Consider the following 17,208-nt stretch of genomic DNA (forward strand, 5'->3'; position numbering starts at 1 on the left):
CTGCATATGTATACATAAAATATGTTTTATCCTTATATATTTGCAATATCAAACAAAAGAAGAATGCAACTGTAGACCGACAATATAAACACGAACAATACACCCTGAAATCACAAATACAACTGAAATAGAAAACACAACTGTATATTGAAATTAAAACGGACATTCAAGCACTGTTGCCAGATAATTTTGGTTTAAAATCGTCAAAATTGGACAAAAAATCATTAAAATCGGCAAAATATTTTTGAAATCGTAAAAAAACGGAGAAATAAAAATACCTAGTTTTTTTCTGAAATTTGTTGATTTTTTTAGAAAAAAACTAATAATCCAATAAAGAATTCACATATTTAATGAATTAATGTTGTAAAATATGTGTTATATAATAAGAATTAGTTAATTATTTCACCATGAGTGGTAAGGGTATATATAAGTTTATCATTCCGTTTGTATTTCTCATTTTTCCACACGACTTACCTATATCTCGAATACAAGTCATGTACATAAACAATTAAGATATCATATGAAAGGTATTTAAAAGACATTTCCACGACGTATACGAAATTCGGACCAACAATATGTCAATATCGGAAAAATCAAGCTTTATTGATTTTAAAAAGTCTTTAGTATAGGTTTAAAGAAATCCTTCAAGTGACTGTTTGTACAAACGATTTAAATTTTGTATTAATATTGGTTAAAAATTCGTTACGCTAAATGTTCACAAGTTTTTTTTTCCAAAATCTTAACCATTCATTAAAAAATCTTGATTCATTAAATTATTAATATCGTGTAATTTAAGTTCTTTAAATTTGGAATATATTTTTATATATCATCTTCTATCTTACACTGCAGCCACACGATCAAGATTTTCTTGATAGTCTTTTACATATACTGTTTGTCAAAATTTATAAAAATTGAAAGCGGTGACGTAGGCAGCACGCAACTTGAAAACAATTTTAGTACAAATTGGACATAAAAATGTAATCAGCTGTTTTCTTGAATGAAAAATTGAACACCAACTTGAATGTGAAATTGAATGCAAGTTCGTTTCAATTCTTAAAAGTGTGAGTGTATTAGTAAAAAAGTGTGAGTGTATTAAAACTTGAAAGGCAAAACTTGATCGTGTAACCCCCAAGTTACAAAAACAATTACGGTTCAGTTTGTATTATTTTTTTTGTTAATTAAATGATTATATGAAAACCTTTATGTAAATATAGAATTTTTACAAAAACGTAATTTTGATGCATTAAACACATTCAAGACAACAGGCTACACGAACACAAATTCTGCTGGTTACAGTTGTAGTCGTGTGGCAGCTACTGAATTATTTTAAAGACGACAGCTACAAAGTAAACAGCTGATTAATAATTCAGTGGTGCCACTTTAATAAAAAATAACCGTACAACATTCCAAAGTATTTAAGACTGAAACAATTATTTTGAGTAAAAATATATATATGGTTATAATTAATTATGTACCTGTTATTAATTTATTTCAATATGGTTATCAAAAACTTCTCTTAATTAAGTAAAAAAAATATATTTTTTTAAGCACTCATTTGATTTACATTTTTTATTATATTAGCAACACTATTTCTGCTTTGTAGTTGACAGAAATATAAATTAGTTTAATTCGGCTACAGCGGCAAAAGCAATCGTGTGGTCGTGTAGCTGTGCTGTCGTCAAAAGAATCGTCTTCATATAAACGTGTGTATTCTAATTTTGACAGATTGCAGTTGGTAGCCTGCTGTCTTGAATGTGTTTAATCCATGAGGACAAAATCGCACTTTACCATATTTACAATCAAAAATCGCCAAAATGCCGATAAATCGGCAAATCCGGCAACAGTGCATTCAAGGCGTATTCACACAAGGTTTCAGTGTTGCCAGGGGTAACTTGGAAAAAGTTATAACTTTTCTCATTACATTGCCGTTTTTCATAAAAATGTATGCATTAACACATTGAAGACAGCAGGCTTCCGACTGCAATCTGTCAAAAATAAAATACACACGTTTATATGAAGACGATTCTTTTGACGACAACACGACTTCTTTTGCCGCTGCTGCCTAATTAGGCTAATTTCTATTTTTGTCAACTGCAAAACAGAAATAGTGTTGCTAATATAATAAAAAATGTAAATCAAATTAGTGCTTAAAAAATACATATTTTTTTACTTAATTTAGAGAAGTTTCTGATAACCATATTGAAATAAATTAATAACAGGTACATAAATTATTACCACATATATATTTTTACTCAAAATAATTGTTTAAATCTTAATTACTTTGGAATTTTGTACGTTTATTTTTTATTAAAGTAAAAAATCAAAGTGACACTACTGAATTATTATTCAGCTGTTTACTTTGAAGCTGTCGTCTTTAAAAGAATTCAGCAGCTGCCGAATGACTGCAACTGTAGCCAGCAGCATTTGTTTTCATGTGTTCGTGAAGCCTGCTGTCTTCAATGTGTTTAATGCATTACATTTAGAAATTCTTCCCAAATAACTACTATATCGTCCCCTTAATAAAACAATAGTGTGTACGTTTTTTGCCATTTCGAAATAATTGAGTTTAAAATTTTTGTGTTAGTAGACATCTAGAACAAAAGTAATATTTCAATTGATCTTTTGACCCACTTTGTGGAAGTAGAATTTCACCAAATTTTGACCACATATAGAATCAGTTATGTAGATTCTTATTATGTAGATTATGTAGATTCTATTTATAAACTATTTTTTATTGAGGGGACGATATATAATTTTAACAAAAAAATAATAATTTTATCCGTATTCAACCGGTTACTTTAATCAGAAGCCGAATTACCGCATTCGATATCGAGTAAAACTGATCGTAATTTTCTTATTCGAGATTATGGCAATAGATATAGAATAAGAAATCTAGTACATTTTATTATAATTTCGATATCAAAATCTTTACTCAAAACGATAGCTCGAATGCGATAATTCGGCCCCAGCAAGGCGTATTTAACCTTCGCTTTACCAATACCCACCCGGGTGACCACATCGATTTTATTGGTTTAATATTTTTTTTAATTTTGTTTCGATTTAAATGAAATTTGTACTCACTGAACAAATTCTAGAGTTCTATAGAATTTAATAGAACCATTTTATACATTTTATAAGGTTTTTTAAATTTTTTAAAATTTCGTTCGTCGCATATATTTATAGAAGTGTAGTGTCACCCAGGTGGGTATTGGTAAACCATGTACATAAAAAACCTTTGGTAAAGCGAAGGTTAACAAGGTGACAGCAGTGGCGAATTGAAATAAATACAGGCGAATTCAGTTATTTTTTATATATAGAGTTTGACATACGGACGTATGGGCGAATATTTTTTATATATGTAGTTTGACATTTGTGCGTGATATTTCTATAATCAGCTGTGCTGCCGATGGCACCTTATTAAATGCACCTTGCTTCATATATAAAAAATTAATGAATTCGCTCGTAATTTCCTGAATTCGCCACCGACACCACCTTGTATATAAATTCGCCTTGGATGCGTACACCTTATATGAATTCGCATTGCTCAGCAACACAAAGTATACAGCAAAGTAAATTAATAAAGTAGCGACAGTACTACAACAAATACAACATTTACAAAAACCACAAGCAATTTTGTTTTTGGTTTAAGGTCTGAGCTGTCAAAGTTGCCTGTTGTTGTTTTTGCTTTTGGGCTTGCTGTATTTTTCGCCACAACAACCACAAGTGAATTGACAGTTCAGACTGAATAAAAAAAATAGTCAGCTGTTCTACTGAGTCTACTTTATTAATTTACTTTGGTATACAGCAAGGCGTATTTAACAAGGTGACAGCAGTGGCAAATTGAAATAAATACAGGCGAATTCACTTATTTTTTATATATAGAGTTTTGCATTAAACACATTCAAGACTGCAGGCTACCAACTTCAATCTGTCAAAAATAAAATTCACACGTTTATATGGAGACGATTATTTTAACGACAGCACAGCTACACGGCCACACGACTACTCATGCCGATGTAGCCGAATTAGGCTAATTTCTATTTTTGTCAACTACAAAACAGAAATAGTGTTGCTAATATAATAAAAAAAATGTAAATCAAATTAGTGCTTAAAAAAATATATTTTTTTACTTAATTAAGAGAAGTTTCTGATAACCATATTGAAATAAATTAATAACAAGTACATAATTGATTATATCCATAATATATTTTTACTCAAAATAATTGTTTCAATCTTAATTACTTTGGAATTTAGTACGGTTATTTTTTATTAAAGTGGCACCACTGAATTATAAATCAGCTGTTTAATTGTAGCTGTCGTCTTTAAAATAATTCAGTAGCTGACACACGACTACAACTGTAACCAGCAGAATTTGTGTTCGTGTAGTCGTGTAGCCTGTTGTCTTGAATGTGTTTAATGCATTTGACGTACGGGCGTACGGGCGAATATTTTTTATATATGTAGTTTGACATTTGTGCGTGCTATTTCTATAATCAGCTGTGCTGCCGATGGCACCTTATTAAATGCACCTTGGTATACAGAATGGCGAATTTATATACTAGGTGGTGTCGGTGGCGAAGTCAGGCAAATACGAGCGAATTCATGCATTTTTTATATATGGAGGTTGACATTCGAAACAATGAGAGAGTGGTTTTGAATGTCAAACTCCATATATAAAAAATTTATGAATTCGCTCGTATTTTCCTGAATTAGCCACCGACACCACCTTGTATATAAATTCGCCTTGGAATACAGAGATGTCAAATTTTACGTTTTAAAAATTCAAAATCAGATGATAGGGCAGTTCTCTTAAAAAGGGATAGCAAATATTTTGTACTACAATATCAGTGATGTGTTAAAGCAAAACACTATACACAATGCGAATATGGTAGACAAAGTAATCAAAACAAATAAATAAACAAAACGATGAAAAGGGCAGTTTATAAAGAAAGAGACAAATAGAAAACGAGATTATTTTCTGTCTCGTGACGCTTCTGAATACTTTGTGTCAGCACCAGTGTTGCCACTTCATGTGTAATTACACATATTGTATGTAATTTTAACTTGGATGTGTAGCCCATGTGTAATTGAGTGAATGTGTAATTCATGAATTATGGATTGTTCAGATTTCAAAACCGACTGAAATAAATATGTACATTTATGTATATGAGGAAAAGTAGCTATATCCTCTATTTTAGTTGATAAATAAAAATCCAGTATCTCTAAATGTATTCATATTTATTATATTGTACTCGTTTGTTACTCAGTATAATGGAATTATGGTGACGAGAAATAAGGCCAGAGGTAATAAGGTCATATGGCCTTATTACACATTTTGTTGAGAAATAAGACCATATGACTTTATTACCACCGTGGGAGTGAAATAAAGTCATAATCAATTATTGGACAAAGTGGATATAAAGCAGTGATGTTCACCCCATACAACAATTGTTTAAAAAATGTACACACATTTGTTGTGCTCTTTTAAAGAGCGTAACAAATGCCTCTTTTTTTTAAAGAAATTCATTAAGCATTGTTGTTGGTTGGTTTTTGGATGAAGCATAGCAAACACACGCGTTTCAATTACGATTGAACACAGAAAAGACAAAGTCAAAAATAAATAAACAATTTGAGAGAATTTAGGCCGTATAATGTATATTCTTTCATTTCCTTAAAATTTATATTACATTCATTTAATAAATTGGTTATATCTGGGAAAAATTTTAAATCTAAACATTCTTTATTTTGTTCTTATTTTAAGTGTTTGACATTATGTTTGCTGGGTAGCACTCTCACCAATACATCTTCATTTTTGAACATCACTGATCTAGATCAGGGAAAGGCAAAACATGGGCGCCGCGTTTTTCATTAACTCTTCTCTTACGTACGTGTGCACACGCATTGTAGAGAAATAAACAACTTTTAATCAGTCTAGCTCAGTGATGTTCATCCCATACAACAATTGTTTAAAAAATTTAAACACATTTGTTACGCTCTTTTAAAGAGCGTAATAAATGTCTCATTTTTTCAGAAATTCAATAAGCATTGTTGTTGGTTGGTTTTTGGATGAAGCATAGCAAACACACGCGTTTCAATTACAATTGAACACAAAAAAACAAAGTTAAAAATAAATAAAAAATTTTAGAGTATTTCGGCCGTATAATGTATATTCTTTCATTTCCATAAAATTTAAATTATATTCATTTAATAAATTGGTTTTATTTGACAAAAATTCTAAATTCAAACTTTCTTCATTTTGTTGTTATTTTAAGTGTTTGACATTAAGTTTGCTGGGTAGCTCTCTCCCCAAATATCTTCATTTTTATTTTTGAACATCACTGGTCTAGCTTGAGAACTCATACAACTAATACAATCGTAAAATGCAATAGTATAGGTTGCCTTTCCCTGATATAAAGCCATATCAGTGTAAAATTGCTTGTTATAATTACATACATATGTATAGTTATTTTAGAGTGAAAGACAGTGTCGCGACAAAAATATATTTTATAATCATTTGCAAGAAAGGCTTCATATAGCGAAGCCGCCTGCCGCGTTCCATGGAGGAAAAAGTCCCTAAGAGCGGCCGCAGTCCCCCAATAAAAAAACCTTTTCCTGCGAAACCGAATAGTTGCTGGCCATACTAATGCGTGCAAAAAAACTTGTCTTCGCAAATAAAGTTTTTCCGTTCTTAGGGACTTTCTCCTCCATGGAACGCGGCAGGCGGCTTCGTTAAATAAAACCTTTCTTGTAAATAAATTATTAAAAAATACTTCTTTTTGGAGTGGATGTTCTTTAATTTTTGATTGACCTTTCTTTTCTTGGCAAATTAAATAAATCATTTTAGCAAACAAAAAATTGTCTAAGATGCAATAATGTCATAATGGCTTTATTTCACTTCTTCCATGGAAATAAGGTCATATGGTCTTATTTCTCAACACAATGTGTAATAAGGCCATATGACCTTATTGCCTACGGCCTTATTTCACTGCACCTGGAATTATATGTACTAGGATCGCCCGGTGGCCGAAATTCGAAAACCATATATGTTTTATTAATATTGGTGGACAATAACATACTTAAAAGTGTACCACAAAAAAGTGTTTATAAATACAGAGATATCGCAATTTCAATTATATCGTAAGCGACACTCACCTTTTTGCTTTACCGCAAAAATAACGTAAGCGACATAAAAGCAAAAAGGGGCAGTAAATGAAAGTAAGAGTTGCCGAAGAACTAGAGGGAAAATCCAAAAAAATTTAAATACAAAAGGATAGATGTACTAAATGTGATCAAGGAAAAAATTCAGACAGCAGTCACATCCAAACAGAAGAATTTAAGTTTAAGAATTTTTTTGAAGGAACAAAACAAAGGAGGGAAAATGTTTTGTTTTTATGTGCTAGTTTCGACCTTCAACAAGTTTTGAATATGCCTCATAGTAAAACAAGTAAGAAAGTATGGTTGGTCAAGCCCGACCATATAATACCCTACACTAATAAAAATTTAAATTTTCAATAATTTATATTTTTGAGTGATTTTCGATTTTCGCTATGACCAATTATGGACCGAAATTTTTAAGAGATTTATGCACGTTACAGTGATTTTTGGAAGCGGGTCTTATATGGGAGCTATAACTAATTATGGGCCGATCACAATAACATTTGGTGACATGAATTCCGTATATATAAAACTTATGTGGAGCAAAATTTGTGGATATATCCATATAAATTAAACATTTATGACCGATAAAGTCCAATTTCGGTAGGACAATTGTATGGGGCTAGGTAAAATAATGGACCGATTTCAGAAAATTTCAATAGGATCCGTCCTTGGGCCGAAAAAATTATATGTACAAAATTGCGACCTGTACTCTGCGCACAAGTTTTACATGGACAGTTAGCCAGACGGACGGACGGACATCGTTAAATCGACTCAGAAAGTGATTCTGAGTCGATCGGTATACTTTAAGGTGGGTGCTAGACTAATATTTTTGGGCGTTACAAACATCTGCAAACATCTCCCCACTATGGTGGTGTAGGGTATAAATATTATACTGTTTTATTCAAGAAAATACTAGTATTACAATGTTTATGGATTGTGTTTTTTATGGGGTGAAAAAGACGGCAAACGATGTTGTATAGAAATTTGTACTGCAATGTACAAATATCTCCTTATTTTAGATGAACGGAAAACTGTGAAGGATTTAAGTTTGTATTGCTATAGCTGTGCCTGACAAAATCATAAAAAAGCCATGTTAACCATGATAGCTTATTTCATTATATCATCCAAATACATTAAATCTACTAAAATTACTTACTTACTACCAGGTCTTACCATGATGCTTGTTGATTCTATTCACAGCACAATAGAATCATTTACTCGAAACCGAACTGTATGGACTCCTAGTGAGTGGCCTTCAGTTATTCGAAGTGCAAGAACAAACTGTTACGGTTATGAGTGTATATCGTTAAAGCACTCTGATTTTCAAAACTGGAAAATGTTTTCTAGTCTGCTTCTTCCAAAAAAAATTAAGCCCGATGTGGTCTGCAATTTTTGATACAACCGTGATTACAATTAAATACAGCAATTTAGACAATAGCGAGGAAGAGACTATTAACATTGATTTAAATACTTCTACGTTCCATGGACCTCATCCGCTATACAACACAGAATTAAAAATTTCGTCACATAAATTCAATGATATAAAAGCTCTTTGCAATAAAAATAGTATTCCTCAATGTTTTCATAACGAATATATTGGCCTAAAACATTCCCAAAATATATTTTTTCGAAACTTAAGAAAATATTTTTTCTTTGTAAAGCATTTATCGTATGCGCCACAATTTAGTCTCAGCTGCCTTTAATAGAAACGGTAAAAATAACGTAAGCTCCAAAACAAATTTGTTGCTCACAAAATTAACTTAAAAATACACTTATCGCATGTATGATACCATTAATAGACTACATTTTAAGTTTCAAAGAAATCCTTCGCACAACTTAAAAAAAAACGAAAAAAACTCTCTCCTATAAAATATGATTTTTGGCGCTTACGTTATTTTCGCGGTTAGGGCTCGAAGTCAACTAAAAAATTAATCGGACAATTTTTTAATCTCCAACAAAATTTTTTGTGAAACTAATAAACATTTTTGTTGAATTTTTGACTTATTAGTTGATAAAATAATTTGTTAAAAATTGATTAAAAATTTTATTAAACCAAACATTTATTTTGTCGGATTTTACGCTAATTTAAATAAAAAATTTCATTGATTTGACAATTTTTTTTATCAAAAATGTTTTTTTTCACTCAAAATATTAAAAAAAAATAAAAAATTTTGTACAAAAATTTATTTTTAAAAAAAATATTTAAGCTATTACATAAAAATATAATTATATTTTATAATTGTAAATTTTCATTTCATTTTTATTTATTTAATCGATCCCATAGGGCCATGTATGATTAATACATTAGTAAAATAATGTAATGATCAAAATTACAATAGTTTTTTATATGTATAATAATAATATTTAATATATTTAATATATATATTTTTTATTTGATTTTTTAGCTTGTTCTTAAAAATAATATTTTTTTTAGGTTGCATTTCTTAAATGTTCTAAATACTTATTTTTAGAATTATTCCAAATTCTAGAGGATCGTACTGAAAATGATCTTTCAAAAATACTGTTGTTAATTCTAGATAATTAATAATAAATTTTAGGAACATAAAGATTTCATTTTTAAATATATTTTAATTATACTTAAAATAACATATTATTTGAGAAATAATTTTTAAGTTTTTAATAATTTTAAATAGTTTTACATTATTCTTTTAAATTTAAAATTTCATTAATTACAGTGAAGACTTTTGAATATTTCTTTTCTGAATTAATTTCATAAAAAAATTGTTGCATAAAATTATAAAATAAATCGGATTCTATAGGAAACTCCAAGTTAAAAACGAAGAAAGTTTTAAATAGAATATTTACAGCAGTGATTATTTGTACCATTGGATATTTTATTTCATCAAAATAAACATACATTTCTTTAATATTTGCTATTTCACCAAGAATTAACAACCTTGGTTGGATGTTACATTTTTGAAGTTTTAGGAGTTTTAATTTCATATCCATTTTTTCTTTGGTTTCTGCAACTATGGCAAACGAATCTTGGGAATCCATTACGGTAATTTTTTTTCTGATTTTAGCCCCGGCTTTGTCAGTAACAACTTTCTGCTGTGGTGAAACAAATAATGTGGGAAATATAAAATTGAAAAAATCTTTGATTCTGAAATAAATAAAAAATGTAATTAAAAGTTGAATGAGTGAATAAATAATAAAATAATAACTTACCATCATCGCATGATTTTAAGTTGTTCAGCATCGTTGAAACCGAAACGTTGGTTACTTTAGTCCGAAGCATATGTAACAATTTATTTTCTGTAAAAACCCACTTGGTTTTCATATCTTTAGCTTGTGGATACTTAAGACCAAAATCAATGTCAATCTGAAAATATTTAATTCAGTTCAAAATAATCTAATTTATCGTGTAAATATTTATAAAAAGAGTTAGCTTACTAATGTGTATCCGGAAGGTTTGATATATTCAGGCCACAATTTTAAGATCACGGATGTAGAGTTTGATTCCCTGATTTGCTGAAATCTATATTTATAACATTTTCTCCAATATAAATCCATTTCATCATTACTATAGCTTCCACTTCGAAGAATTTGGATTGCAAAACTGGAATCTTTTTCTGGAACTTAAAAATAAACATAGTATAACAGTATTTTACACAAATCAAGATTTTGGAAAAATTAATCTTACCTATTTCCTCTCGTAAGTCAGTGTCATATTCTTCTTCGGACTTGAAAATGCCTTTTGATAGTCGTTTTAAATTAAATATCTTGTTGTAAAGTTTACCTCTTTTGCCAGTATTATAATATTCCTGAAATTGTATACATAATTAGTATTTTCAGTTTTTTTCAGTTGCTTCTATATGGGTAAGAACTTTGTCAATGAAACCATCTTTTGTAAACATCTGTTCAAACTGAAAACGTAAAGGCATTAAAGTGCCTTTAGCATTTAAGGATTTGTCAATTGAAAATACCTGTTTTTCTAACATATAGTTTGTAATTACATTTTTAAATAAACTTTTTAAGTCGTTTACTATTGTTGTTGGAGGTATTTCTTCGAAAGATTCATTTTCAACACAACTTTCTAGAAAATTACAAATGGGTTCTATTATGAAAGATTGAATTGATTTTTGTAAAGAAATTATGTCTGAACGACCGTAATTATTATTGGAATGTAATTGTATTACAAATTTGAATTCCACAACAGTTTCAAAACATTTTGCATAACAAAAAGGTGGGATCGAAGATGGCTCATTACAAAAAGAACTATTCACCTTTAAATTCTCAGAATCGATGTAATGATTACATGTTTCTTCTTCTAACGTATTGTTATGTTTTAACCTTTTTAAAACGTTAGTTTATTTCCTTTAAATAAACCGGATACTTTTGATTGCAAATAAAAGCCGTTTAGTAGTTTGAAAATTGTAACAACTCTTTATTTATTCAAATGTACAACAACAACAGAATTAAATAGTCACTCAATGTTTTTATACCCTTCACCATGAGTGGCAAGGGTATAAGTTTGTCATTCCGTTTGTAATTTCCACATTTTTCATTTGCGACCCCATAAAGTATATATATTCTGGATCGTTATAGATAGCGGAATCGATATAGCCATGTCCGTCTGTCCGTCTGTGTGTTGAAATCAACTTCCCGAAGCCCCCAAATAACATACATACATGATTCATATATCAATATCTCCGAATTCTTCCGGCTCGGTTGCTATTTAAAATCGAGAAAATCGGTCCACAAATGGCTGAGATATAAGGAAAAAACCAGGACAACCTCGATTTTTTACCTATTTTTGACCTATATCTGGATTACTAAGTCATTAATATAGACAATATGGATATCTAATGATAGATATTTCATAGACCTTTGCATCGACGTATATAAGACCATAGTAAGTTGGACCTGGGCTGAGAAATAACCATAAAACCAAAACACAATGTAATTTGTTATTGTTTTCAATGATGTCATGCAAATATATGTATAACAGTCACGAGCAAAATTGGGATTCTAATGCACGCGAGTTACATATAAGAATACGGACCCAATAGACGAATTTATAAGTAGCATTATAAATAAGTAAAACTTTAGCATAAATTCATTTCATTTCCGGTCCGTTAAAATAAATTATTTTTCGGTCGCAATTCCTAGAATTAAAATTACAATTGAAATAAATTAAAACTAATCAATAAGCAATATTAAAAGAAAAATGTTAAATTAATCAATAAGCAATATTAAAAGAAAAATGTTAAATAAGCATAATTATATAAGTTTCATTTTAACAAAATAAATTGAATAAAGTCAGTTGGTATTAATCCAAGGCCAAGAACGGTTCTCCTCCAAAAAAAACTTGTGTTTAATTTTTAAAAAAAAAATCGGTTAAATAAAATCAATATAAAATTGGCGCAGTCGGTAGGATCCAAGTGTTAGTGAACAGGATCCAGTGATACGTACCTAAACGAAAATATAATAAAAAAAAATAAAATTTAAATCCTGCGAATCCCACGGGACCCTCCAGGATTATAAAGTAATAAAAATAAAAAGTGCAGTGAATAATAAAAAAATTAGACACCACTAAAATAAAAAGTGCAGTGAATAATAAATCTTTATTAAACACCACTAAAATAAACAGTGCAGTGAACATTAAGGCAAGTCGACACCACTAGAAGAAACAAATAGTGCAGTGAACACTCAAGCCAGTTGACACCACTAATAATAGTAAGAAACTTTAACCAGCAAAATCATACATAAACACAAGATAAAAAGGAACTCTGCGTTCGACCAAAGAAGGATGGAACCAACTCAAGCAATAGACACGTCAGTGCTAGAACAACTTGCAAGACGGGAGCAGCAATTAGAACAGCTGCGTAGTGCATACCTAGAACTACAACAACAACAACAGCAGCCACAACAATTGCCACAACAACATAATCAGTTGGATCGCATTTTAAAGAATGTGTCATACTTACCAATATTTACGGGTGTTGGGGACATCACCATAAATTCATTTTTGAGCAGTGTGGAGTACTTGTTATCAACGATAGGAGAGGAAGGCCTAAAGAAGGAAGCTATAAAGGCTATCTACTACCGCAATATCCAAGGAGAAGCAAAGAACGTCGTAATCAACGTACATCAACCTGATAATTGGATTATTATAAAGAAAACACTGAAGCTAAGGTATAGACCAGACGTGGAGCCACACCAAATCTACAGAAGGATAAATGAACTAAGAGTAAATAATGTAAGTGAGCTAGCTGTAGAATTACAGAATCTTAAGTATAAGAGTGATGAATTAAGTATTTATTATCAGGACGATCATTGCATAGACTTGACTAATGTGGATAGTTTATTAACGAACATAGCAAAGGAAATGACACAGGGAATATTATTAGATAAGATATACGATGAACGGGATTTAGGGACCATAATAGATACAATGACGAAAAGAAGGTACGAGGACAGTTGCATTAGGCCAGAATTTAGAAAGTTTCGAGGGACTTTAAATCGTTCACAGGTAAACAGGTATAGGAATAATAATAATAATAGAAACCAATTCAACACCAATTATAGATACAATAATAATATGAATAATGATAATAATAGGAATACTAATGGTAATATGAATAATAATAACGATAATGGGAATAATAACATTTCGGGACGATACAGGATCCAAAATGAACTGGGAAACAACAATATCGTGGGACAATTCCGACAAGCGGGATATCCCAGGCCTTATTCTAACCAAGTTCGTTGGAACCCGAATAGACAGAAACGAATAGAACCCATGGAAATAGATAATATAGAAGTGAATGTTTGTAATCCTCAAGTAGCGGGACACCCTAATCGTAGGTTTGGCCAAGATCGCTTAAACCTCGATAGGCAAAGCCAGGAAGGATTGGAAGTTAATTATTGTAATCCTCAAGTAGCAGGACACCCTAATCGTAGGTTTGGCCAAGATCGCTTAAACCTCGATAGGCAAAGCCGGGAAGGATTAGATATTAACTATGGTAACTCTCGAGTGGCAGGACACCCTAATCACACAGTTAGCCAAGATCGCTTAATTGTTGATAGGCAAAGCCCAGAGGGACCAAGAGGAAGTTATGAAGAAGAAGATAATAACATGTTTTTATGAGGCAGCCTCGGAATGTTGGCCTAAAATAGAATTGAATATTGAAAATAAAAGATACGTAGCATTAATAGATACAGGAGCAAGTTTAAGTTTAATTGACAGTGGAATAGATGACTTTATGAAAATTAAATTAAAAAGACCAATAACATTTAGTACAATAACGAATAAGGATACAATAGATTATGAAGTACATACAAAAGGACCAGACGAATTTAACTTACCAGACAATGCAAGAATACGTTGGAAAGTCACATCATTAAGGGGAAGACTTTATGATTTCATTATAGGTATTGATACATTAAATTCGCTGAATGCTCAGATAAATATAGAAAAAGGAGAAATAACGCTTAATAGGAGAACATGCTAATTTTTGAATAAGCCTTACGATTTTAGTCACATATGCACACTTGAAATTAGTGATCCAAAATTTGAAAGACTTGCATTAGGTCATTTAAACGAGGAGGAGCATAGGGAAGTTATAAAGTTGTTAAGACAATATAGGAAATTATTTTTTAAAGAGGGTGATTTATTAACTAACACAACAGAAATTCAGCACGAAATAAGGACGACAACACAACAGCAAATTAATTCGAAAATGTATAGATATCCACCACAACATGAAATGGAGGTTAGAAAACAATTTAAGGAAATGGAAGAACAGGGTATTATTCAGAAAAGCCACTCTAGGTATTCAAGTCCACTTATAGTTGTACCTAAGAAAATGGACAATTCTGGTGAGAAAAAATACCGCATAGTAATAGATTATAGGAAGTTAAATGAGGTTACATACAATAGACGATAAGTTTCCATTACCAAATATTGAGTCAATATTAGATAAGTTAGGTAGAGCTCAATATTTTACCACGTTAGATTTAGCAAAAGGTTATCATCAGATTTTAGTAAAGAAAGAGGACAGAGAGAAAACTGCGTTTGTAACACCACATGGATTATATGAATTTATTAGGATGCCATTTGGCTTGAAAAATGCGCCAGCCACATTCCAACGGCTAATGAATGAAATCTTAAGGGATTATATTAACAAAACTTGTGTCGTGTATTTGGATGATATCCTAATATTTAGCACTTCGCTACAGGAACACTTAAATGCAATACGCGAGATCTTTGATGTGCTGGAAGAAAAAAATTTAAAAATTCAAATAGATAAATGTAATTTCTTAAGGAGAGAGACGGAATTCTTAGGACATGTTTTAACGAAACATGGAATGAAACCTAATCCGGATAAAATTAAGGTAATAGAAAAATTAGAATTACCTAGAACGGAAAGGCAGATCAAAAGTTTTTTGGGAATTACAGGATATTACAGAAAGTTTATAAAAGATTATGCCAAAGTAGCACAACCAATTACTAAGTATTTGAAGAAAGGGGTGAGAATAAATACGAAAGATCCTACTTATATTGAAGCCTTTGAGAAATTAAAGAACCTAATTAGTATACATCCGATATTACGTTTCCCTGACTTTGAAAAACAGTTTACATTGACAACAGACGCATCCAATTATGCGATCGGTGCCGTATTGTCACAAGAAGGACATCCAGTATGTTACGCCTCAAGAACTCTGAATAACCATGAAAGAAACTATTCTGCAACGGATAAAGAGTTTCTGGCCATAATGTGGAGTGTCAATTATTTCAGACCTTACCTTTACGATAGAAAATTTAAAATCCTTACCGATCACCAACCAATTAAATATTTACATTCCAAGTACAGGGGGAAGGATATGTCTCCCAGACACCAGAGATGGTTGTTAAAATTAGGTGAATACCAATTTGAGATCGAATACTTAAAAGGAAAGGAAAATAAGGTGGCAGACTTTCTAAGCAGAATTGAGAAAAGTGAGGACACTATTTTGGAAAACGAGGGGGGTGAGAACAGTAATAGCGAAATTTCTTTCCCTATTAATCACATAGAAGACGATGTATCCATGGCAACTGTACATTCAGCCGATGAAGAATTAGGAGATTATTTTTTCATTAAGGACGAGATAGTTAATAAATATAAAACTCAGATAATTTTGACAAATAATAAAGTAGAAGAGTTCAAGGAGATAAATGGTAAACGAATTATTTTTATTGCTGAAAACGATTTTGAGCATATGGGAGAAATTTTTAGGAGATATATCTCTAAAGGCCAAATTGGAATTTATTCAGAACTACACGAAAGGAAGTATAATATAGTACAGGAAAAGCTAATAGAGATGTATTCAAACGACAGTCAGATAAAGTTTATTAAATGTACTAAAAGGGCACAGGATATAGATACAGAAGTGGAAACAGTTAAGCAAATATCATTGTACCACGTTAAGGAGAGTATGCATTCAGGTATAATCGAAACTTATAACCAACTTAGGAACAAAATTTACTATCCAAAACTGATGGAATTAATTCAATTGGTAATTAACCAATGTGAGATATGTCAAGAGGTAAAATATGACAGGAATCCGATCAGACCTAAATTTTTATTTACAGAAACACCATCGGAACAAAATGAGATTGTTCACCTGGACACCTATGTAATAAAAAGAAATAATTTTTTAACAGTAATAGATAGTTTTTCTAAATTCGGAGCGGCTTACCCATTAAATGATAAAAACCATTTGACTATTATCGAGCAATTAGAAGACCACTTTTCAAAAATAGGAAAACCAAAGAAAATAGTAGCGGACAATGAATTCAAAGCAGTACGAATAAAGGAATTTTTACAGAATGAAAATATTGAATTACATTTGACTAAACCCAACAGTCATACAGGTAATGCGGACATAGAACGTTTTCACAATACAATAGCAGAAAAATTCAGGATATTATATAAAATGGAAAAGAATGTTCCAATAAGACAATTGATTCAGAAGGCAATAAGAAATTATAATGAACGTTACCATTCAAGCATTAAATGCACACCTAAGGATGTACATTTA

At 30.8% G+C, this 17,208-nt stretch overlaps 1 protein-coding gene across 1 annotated transcript; it reads left to right on the forward strand.

The window, feature by feature from the left end:
* Positions 1-12,158: 12,158 nt before the first annotated feature.
* LOC135955562 (ABC transporter G family member 7-like) lies at positions 12,159-14,275 on the forward strand. Its single transcript, XM_065505914.1, has 2 exons — positions 12,159-13,590; positions 13,711-14,275. The coding sequence occupies exons 1-2, from the start codon at positions 12,932-12,934 to the stop codon at positions 14,273-14,275; spliced, it is 1,224 nt and encodes a 407-aa protein (XP_065361986.1). The 5' UTR covers positions 12,159-12,931.
* The last annotated feature ends 2,933 nt before the right edge of the window (positions 14,276-17,208 follow it).

Source organism: Calliphora vicina, chromosome 3 (assembly GCF_958450345.1).
Source record: "Calliphora vicina chromosome 3, idCalVici1.1, whole genome shotgun sequence".
In the NCBI taxonomy this organism is placed as follows: domain Eukaryota; kingdom Metazoa; phylum Arthropoda; class Insecta; order Diptera; family Calliphoridae; genus Calliphora; species Calliphora vicina.

Bases quoted from the DNA above. Each gene is read 5' to 3' on its own strand.
- LOC135955562 (XM_065505914.1), top strand. From the start codon at position 12,932: ATGGAACCAACTCAAGCAATAGACACGTCAGTGCTAGAACAACTTGCA. The intron at 13,591-13,710 runs GTACGAGGACAG...CACCAATTATAG, and splicing joins GATACAATGACGAAAAGAAG to ATACAATAATAATATGAATA.